The following is an 8,069-nucleotide window of genomic DNA, read 5'->3' as shown; positions in this document are numbered from 1 at the left end:
TTAGTTTTTAATAGAATTTTATTAGTTTTTAAGCAAAAATCATATTTCTGGACTTTACTATGAGTTTGTGTGTTTTTCTGTGATTTCAGGTATTTTCTGGCTGAAATTGAGGGAGCTGAGCAAAAATCTAAGTTAGGCTGAAAAAGGACTGCTGATGCTGTTGGATCCTGACCTCCCTGCACTCGGAATGAATTCTTTGGAGTTACAAGAGTCCAATTGATGCGCTCTCAATTAGGTTGGAAATTAGACATCCAGGGCTTTCCAGCAATATATAATAGTCTATACTTTGCGCGAAGATAGATGACGTAAACTGGCGTTCAACACCAGTTCCATGTTGCAGCCTGGCGTCCAGCGCCAGAAACAGGTTATAAGTTGGAGTCCAGCACCCAAAACACATTACAACCTGGCGTTGAACTCCAGAAACAGCCCAAGCACGTGAGAAGCTTAAGTCTCAGCCCAGCACACACCAAGTGGGCCCCAGAAGTGGATTTCTGCACCAATTATCTTAGTTTACTCATTCTCTGTAAACCTAGGTTACTAGTTTAGTATTTAAACAACTTTTAGACACTTATTTTGTATCTCATGACATTTTTAGATCTGAATTTTATACTCTTTGACAGCATGAGTCTCTAAACTCCATTGTTGGGGATGAGGAGCTCTGCAGCGTCTCGATGAATTAATGCAATTACTTCTATTTTCCATTCAAACATGCTTGTTCTTATCTAAGATGTTCATTCGCGCTTAACTATGAAGAAGGTGATGATCCGTGACACTCATCACCTTCCTCAATCCATGAACTTGTGCCTAACAACCACCTCTGTTCTACATCAGATTGAATGAGTATCTCTTAGATTCCTTAATTAGAATTTTCGTGGTATAAGCCGGATTAATGGCGGCATTCATGAGAATCCGGAAAGTCTAAACCTTGTCTGTGGTATTCCGAGTAGGATTCTGGGATTGGATGACTGTGACGAGCTTCAAACTCATGAAGGCTGGGCGTTAGTGACAGACGCAAAAGAATCATTGGATTCTATTCCAACCTGATTGAGAACCGACAGATGATTAGTCGTGCTGTGACAGAGCATTTGGACCGTTTTCACTGAGAGGATGGGAAGTAGCCATTGACAACGGTGACACCCTACATAGAGCTTGCCATGGAAGGAATCTTTCGTGTGGGAAGAGGATTACAAGAGAAAAGCTGAAATAAAGCAGACGAAGCATCTCCAAAACTCCAACATATTCTCCATTATTAAAGTAACAATTATTTATTTCACGCTCTTTTATTTTTCTAATAATTCAAACTGATAATTTTTATTGATATCTTGACTAAGAATAATAAAATAAACATAGCTTGCTTCAAACCAATAATCTCCGTGGGATCGACCCTTACTCACGTAAGGTATTACTTGGACGACCCAGTGCACTTGCTGGTTAGTGGTACGAGATCATAAGAAATCTTGGTTTTGATATTGAGATTCAAAAACTTCGTGCACCAGGGGGCTTCGGCTAGCATCCATATCGTCAAAGGTAAAACTGTGAGGCCTTGTGTGCCAAAGCGGATAATATCGTACTAGCGGGTGGTTTGGGCTGTTACAGATGGTATCAGAGCCAGAACCCGGATCGATGTGCCAGCGAGGGCACTGGGCTCCCTTAAGGGGTGGATTGTAAGGTCCCACATCGGTTGGAGAGGAGAACGAAGCATGCCTTATAAGGGTGTGGATACCTCTCCCTAGCATGACGCGTTTTGACGAGTGAGTTTGGGAGGCTTCGGCTAGCATCCCTATCATCAAAGGCAAAACCGTGAGACCTTGTGTGCCAAAGCGGACAATATCGTCCTAGCAGGTGGTTTGGGCTGTTACAACAGTTTCGTCATAAGCAAAAGTTCAGCTACTATGTTGACAAATTTCACTCCTAGCCAAGGAAACAGAGTTCCAGTATTGGCTCTTGTAACTCCAAATAGCACATTAAACTTCGGGTTGAAATGAAGAATAAAAATGAAAGAGGGTTGGGTACCGGCTCCTGTAACTCCAAATAGCAAAATGAACCTAGGTTGAAATGAAGAGTAAAAACAAAAGAAGGTTGGATTTGTGGAGACTAGGCGTGTTCCTTTTCTCAGAAATGGAGGTTGAATGTGAGGCACAGATGGAGGGTTTCTCTTTTACATCAATTTTGAGATGAGAAATTAAAATTGCAAACCACTCCCTTTAAATTATACCGTATGTATATACACTAACTATTCATTAAGTACGATATAATATGCTTATGTTATGGGTTCATTAAAAAGTTTGACTATTCCACTTCATTAATTAATGAACTTTTAAAAATTTTATTTGATTAATAGTTCAGATGGTGACACCTAACCAAGGGTTAAAAACCCATAACATTACTTTGGGTTTGGAAGAAATCACCTGTTATTAACTATTAACCCCAAAATTTCAACGTGTTTAGCTGGGGAAGGTAGTTAATCAGTTCAAATCACCGTTAATGGTGGTATAAGAACAAATTCTAAAGGCACCTTCATTGAGATGGAAAACGGTAATTGAAATATCACATTTAGTAGTTGATGTACAATTTCTATGCTTACTGTGTTTCTGAAAAATCTTTTTCCTCCTCAAGTGAAGAAAAGAACTACGCAAATCCTCGTGGAAATACATGCATATACTAGGATTTGACTCTTCAAAGGAAGGAGACTTAAGATAAAAGAAAAGGTAGGCGGACTAATTTCTTTGGAGATAAGGCATACAAGTAAGAATTCAGAGGTAGCAAGGTTAGCTGTTGCTACAGAAGGCTTACTACCGGCGATGCAGTAAATATTGGCTTTTCCAGGGCACCATCTTGGGCCCTGCTATCACGGCAGACGCTCTTCCTCCTCGGCTTCGCCTCTCCGAGCATTGTGATAACATCCTTCACGGATGGCCTTTCCTTGGGAAGCTTCACAGTGCATAGGAGTGCTATTCTCAGCACAAGAAGCATCTCTTCTTGGACGTGCTTGCACTGACCAGCTATGCTTGGGTCTAGTGCTTCTTCCAGTGCTTTGTTGCTCCTCTTGTTTCTTATCCACTCCACTATGTCCACATATTCTCCAAACGAAGGGTCTAATGGCATTTTTCCAGTTACTAGCTCCAAAAGCACCACACCATAACTATATATATCAATCTTCTCGTCCACCTTCAGGGTATATCCATATTCTGAAACCACAAACATCAAAATGTTATGTCCCTTGTAAATAAAATAACAAAGACATCTTGATAGGTAACTAACAAAGAACATGAAAGTAGTTCTTTCTTTTTTTCGGTCTTGATGAGAATAGTTTAAGAATAAGAGTTTCTGCACCAAAGAGTTAATATGGAAAAGTTTATAGTTAGGTCCTAGCATATGGCTAAATAATCTATAGAACAATGAAGACTAACCTGGTGCAATGTAACCATATGATCCAGCCACGATTGAAACAGTCTCATTCTTATGGATCATCATCTTCGCCAAGCCGAAATCCGCGATCCGCGCCTCCAAATTTGCATCAAGAAGTATATTATTGGACTTAATATCCCTATGAATAACAGGTGGATGGCAATCATGGTGAAGATAGTGAAGCCCTTGAGCAACACCAAGAGCAATGTTGTACCTTGAAACCCAATCCACAAGCAACCTCTCACATTGTTCACCACTATGCAGTGCGTTCCCCAAGTTCCCATTAGCCATGTACTCATAAACCATTATAACATCTCTCTCATTATGCACATACCCCAATAGTCTCACAATGTTCCTGTGCCTTAGTTTCCCTAAGAGCTCCACTTCTCTTACCACATCACTGTAGCCATTCTCTATGTCTGATCCTGATCTCCAGAGCTTCTTAACAGCGACTGTCATGTGCGGTCTGTTATGGATTTCGGCTTTGTAAACAATGCCGGTGGCTCCCATTCCTATGACATTTGACTCCTTTATGCAAGTTAGGATCTCGGTGCTTGTGAAACTCACCCTTTGGAATGCTACTAGTCTCCATGGCCAATCTTCATTGCTACTTTTGAACCAATCATGGATGAAATTGTTGTACAAGTAGGTTCTGTTGTATATAAATCTGCCAGCTAAGTATGCTGCAGCAATGGAAATGATCACTGAAATGCCGGTCAAGAAACCGATGATGATGTGTTTGGTGTGCTTGCCAGGTTTTTGATGGGTTGTGACAGTGAAATTCTGAGAACATGGAGGGAGAATGCTGCTGCCACAGAGACCAGGGTTGCCTACAAGATCATTAGGATTTATGGACATTAAGATGCCATTTGATGGTACTGGACCCTCGAGCTTGTTGTAGGAGAGGTTCAGCGTTTCGAGGGCCGGGGAAATGCCGAAGTTTTCAGGTATTTCACCTGTGAGTGAATTGTTGGACAGATCAAGAACAGATAAGGTTGGCATGTTTGTGATTGATTTGGGGATTCCACCTGTCAATTGGTTGTTTCTAAGGTTAAGGTTCACCAATCTTTGACACGAAGCAATACTTTCTGGGATTTTTCCAGAGAGTTCGGTGTTTGAAAGATCCAAAACAGAGAGAGAGGGACAGTCCTGAAACTCATCTGGGAAATTGCCTCTGAAGCTGTTGTGAGAGGCAATGAAGGTTTGAAGGGTTGGAATAGAGAGAATCTCAGAAGGTAGAGAAGATTGAAGGTGGTTCCATGATACATCAATGAAAGAGAGAGATGAGGATAAGGTAATGTCTATAGGAATTTGGCCAGTGAGATTGTTCTTTGCCAACTCCAGCCGTTGAAGGGCCGGAAGGTTTCCAAAGCCGACCGGAATAGTCCCGGAAATAAGATTGTTCTGAACCCGAACACGAACCAAGGACAAACAATTTGGAAGTCCAGTTGGAATGGGACCAGAGAAGGAATTGTTGAAGAGGATTAGTTTTGTGAGATTGCCTGTAGTACACAAACCTGGTGGGATCTCCCCAGATAACGAGTTAGAGGACACATCCAACCACTGCAATGGAGAGTTCTTTCCAAGGTTAACAGGCAAAGGACCTTCTAAAGAATTCTTCCACAACTCAAGCACCTGCAAATTCTTCAATTCGCCAAGCTTATTCGGTACTAGACCAGTAACTTTATTGCTCATCAAATTCAGAAGCTGCAGCTTTTCCAAATTAGTAAGTTCTTCTGGAATCTCTCCTGAGATTTGATTGTCAGATAGATCCAAAAATGCTAGTGACATTATGCTGCCAAGTTGAGGCGGAATTTTTCCAGTGAAGTTGTTTCTGTATAAGTAAACTGTCGTAAGATTTTTCAGCTTACCCAATTCAGGTGGTATTTGTCCACTGAGAGTGCCTACAGCCAAATCAAGGTATTGAAGATTGGTCAGATTCCCAAACTCCGCTGGGATCTCACCTTTGAACTCATTGTATCCCATAATTAATGTCTCCAGAGAAGAAAGTTCACCGAGATAATCCGGAATCTCCCCTTTGAAGTTATTGCCTGAAAGGCCAAGAAATTTGAGCTTCTGCAAATTTGTGAAACTCTTGGGAATTGGACTTACAAAGTAGCTCCCGCGAAAGTCGAGGCTCTCGAGCATTGTCGCGTTTCCAATATCCTCAGGAAGAAGCCCTGAGAAGTCATTGCTTGACGCATTAATTGATCTCAATTCTGCAGCTCTTCCAAGACCACTGGGAAAGCTGCCAGTGAAGAAGTTCTGGCTCACATCAAAGGTCTTCATTGAGGTGAGGTTGGACAGTGACTTTGGCAATGATGTAGCGAAACTGTTGCAGCTTATGTTGAAATAAGACAAGCTTGAAAGGAATTGGATTCCATCCGATACACGGCCGCTAAGATTCATGTTGGAGAGATCAAGACCTTCTACCAAGCCTCTAGAGTTGCAAAAAACTCCAGTCCAATTACAATGTATTATTGAACTTGCTGCAGACTGTGTTGCATTGCTTGGTATCTGCCAATCCTTCAGATGATTCCTCGAATCAACGAGACTCGACTTCATCGCTAGCAGAGTGGACAATTCATCATCTGATGCAGCTTGAGCTTGAGCTCGCTCAGAAAAAGTAACAGAGAAGCCAATGCAACAGTACAAGAAGAGCACTAGAATCAAGTGAGTGTGCATTTTTTCTTGCTTTTGTTGTGTTGGCTATTAACTTTTCTACTTTTTCTGCTATAGTTCCTCTTAATTTTGTTGCATTTTTTTGTTTCAAGTGCTGGGAACAAAGAAACAAGGGGGAGAAGAGGAGGGAAAGTTATAGAAATCTGTGAGAGACAAATTAGTTTATAGTTAATAAGGTGATTAGTGATTAGATAATAACTAAAAAAAAAAAAAAAGAGGATAATTAATTTAAAGGATATTATAATAAACGTGGGTACTTGGGATCTGAACCAGCTAATCATAAGCAATCTAATGACTGTCAATCTTTGGACTCATCTCAATTATCACAGACATCATAACATGCACAGAATGTGTTTCCGAAACTGTTTATGATAAGGTCAACACTACCAAGTAATATTAATTCTAACTGCACGTCTGCACATAATCCTTAATCCTTTTGCAGTTAAAATCTGAATGGTCTACTTTTGCAGAAAGATGCTAAAGAGTAAAATGAGTTTAATTGTTATAGAAAGATTTATATTATTATCCAATTAGATAATTACGTTTGTTTGACTTTAATTAAGTCAAATATTTTGAGTATGTCTAAAATGAGCTCAATAATTATGTGCTGATTGAATGAGCCACATTTATATAAACTATTAGATTTTATTAGATGAAAATCAAAGCTAATATAAAAGAAGAATATTGATGGACTCTAATAAATATAGAATATCCTGGTACATAAATAAATGTTTTAAATGATAATACTTTAATACACAATACTTTAAATAACAACAGAATCTTTTATTCTTAAATAATTAAATAAAAAAACATATAAATACAAAAAATGAGTATTTTTTATTCGATATAATTATTTATTATTCAAAAAAATTTTATAATATTAAAAAATTATATTAAAATAAAATTTTAAACAGTAACATAAAAAGATAAGATAAATAAATTTTTTTATATTACTTAATAAATAATTAAATTATTATATTTAAAATTATTAATTAACTAATTTTGTTAAAGATATTATTATATAATATACCAATGAGTTATAGCTCAAATAGCATAGTCTCCTCTATACTCATTTAACTGATCTAAGGGGTCGCAGGTTCAAGTCTCCCTATCTTTCTTTCGTAAAAAAATTATTATATAATATAATTTATTTAAAATATTATATATAATACATGAAAATATTAATCTTTTTATTTTTTTCAATTTAAAAAAATGAAATAAATAATATAACTTTAAATACATGCCTATCACATTAAATATTTACTCATATTAGTAAGATCTAAACTAATCAAACTTACGTAATTAAAAATATAACACATATAAATACAAAAAAATAAATATATTTTATTTATTAAAATTAATTATTATGCAAATTATTTTATAATATTAAAAAATTATTTTCTATTTATATATATTTGATAATTTTTTATTCTTAATTTTAAATTAAAAAATATTATTTCAATTTTAACACCACTTTTTAAGCGTTGATAAAATAATATATATATATATATATTATCAACGCTTAAAATTCGAGAGTATGTTCCTTATATAACTTTTCGGAATATTATTGGCTATAAGCCTACAACAATGTTCTCTTTTTTTTATATCTTGCCTATATATATATATATATACTGGCCGATTTAGGAAATAAAAAATTTAACTAAAATAATAAAAAAAATTTTGAAAATAATAAAAATAAAAAATAAACTTATTATAAATATATAATTTTAAATATTCTATATATAAAATTATAAATGTTAAATTTAAAAAATAATTTTAAATAATTATTTATACAATATTATCACAAAATAAATATGAATAAGAAAGACTAGAAGAGAGAAGCATGAAGTGGCATATATATTAGAAAGGCTAAAGAATAAAAGAATATATACCAATTCTATATCAGTTACTATTATATATACACATAGGATATATATATACGTAGTCGATATATATTATTTATTCATTTTTAAAAAAAA

At 36.3% G+C, this 8,069-nt stretch overlaps 1 protein-coding gene across 1 annotated transcript; it reads right to left on the bottom strand.

Annotated features, from left to right (window-relative positions):
- Positions 1 to 2,520: 2,520 nt before the first annotated feature.
- LOC112710907 (uncharacterized) lies at positions 2,521 to 6,431 on the bottom strand. Its single transcript, XM_025763371.3, has 2 exons — positions 3,411 to 6,431; positions 2,521 to 3,188 (listed from the first exon to the last, which is right to left on the bottom strand). The coding sequence occupies exons 1-2, from the start codon at positions 6,091 to 6,093 to the stop codon at positions 2,779 to 2,781; spliced, it is 3,093 nt and encodes a 1,030-aa protein (XP_025619156.1). The 5' UTR covers positions 6,094 to 6,431; the 3' UTR covers positions 2,521 to 2,778.
- Positions 6,432 to 8,069: the final 1,638 nt, after the last annotated feature.

This window comes from Arachis hypogaea, chromosome 9 (genome assembly GCF_003086295.3).
Source record: "Arachis hypogaea cultivar Tifrunner chromosome 9, arahy.Tifrunner.gnm2.J5K5, whole genome shotgun sequence".
In the NCBI taxonomy this organism is placed as follows: domain Eukaryota; kingdom Viridiplantae; phylum Streptophyta; class Magnoliopsida; order Fabales; family Fabaceae; genus Arachis; species Arachis hypogaea.
Note: the sequence above shows the minus strand (reverse complement) of the source record. Positions and strands in the feature narration are given on the sequence as shown.

Coding starts and splice junctions, on each gene's coding strand:
- LOC112710907 (XM_025763371.3), bottom strand. CDS start 6,093: ATGCACACTCACTTGATTCTAGTGCTCTTCTTGTACTGTTGCATTGGC. Junction 3,189..3,410: donor ATATGGTTACATTGCACCAG/GTTAGTCTTCAT, acceptor TTGTGGTTTCAG/AATATGGATATACCCTGAAG.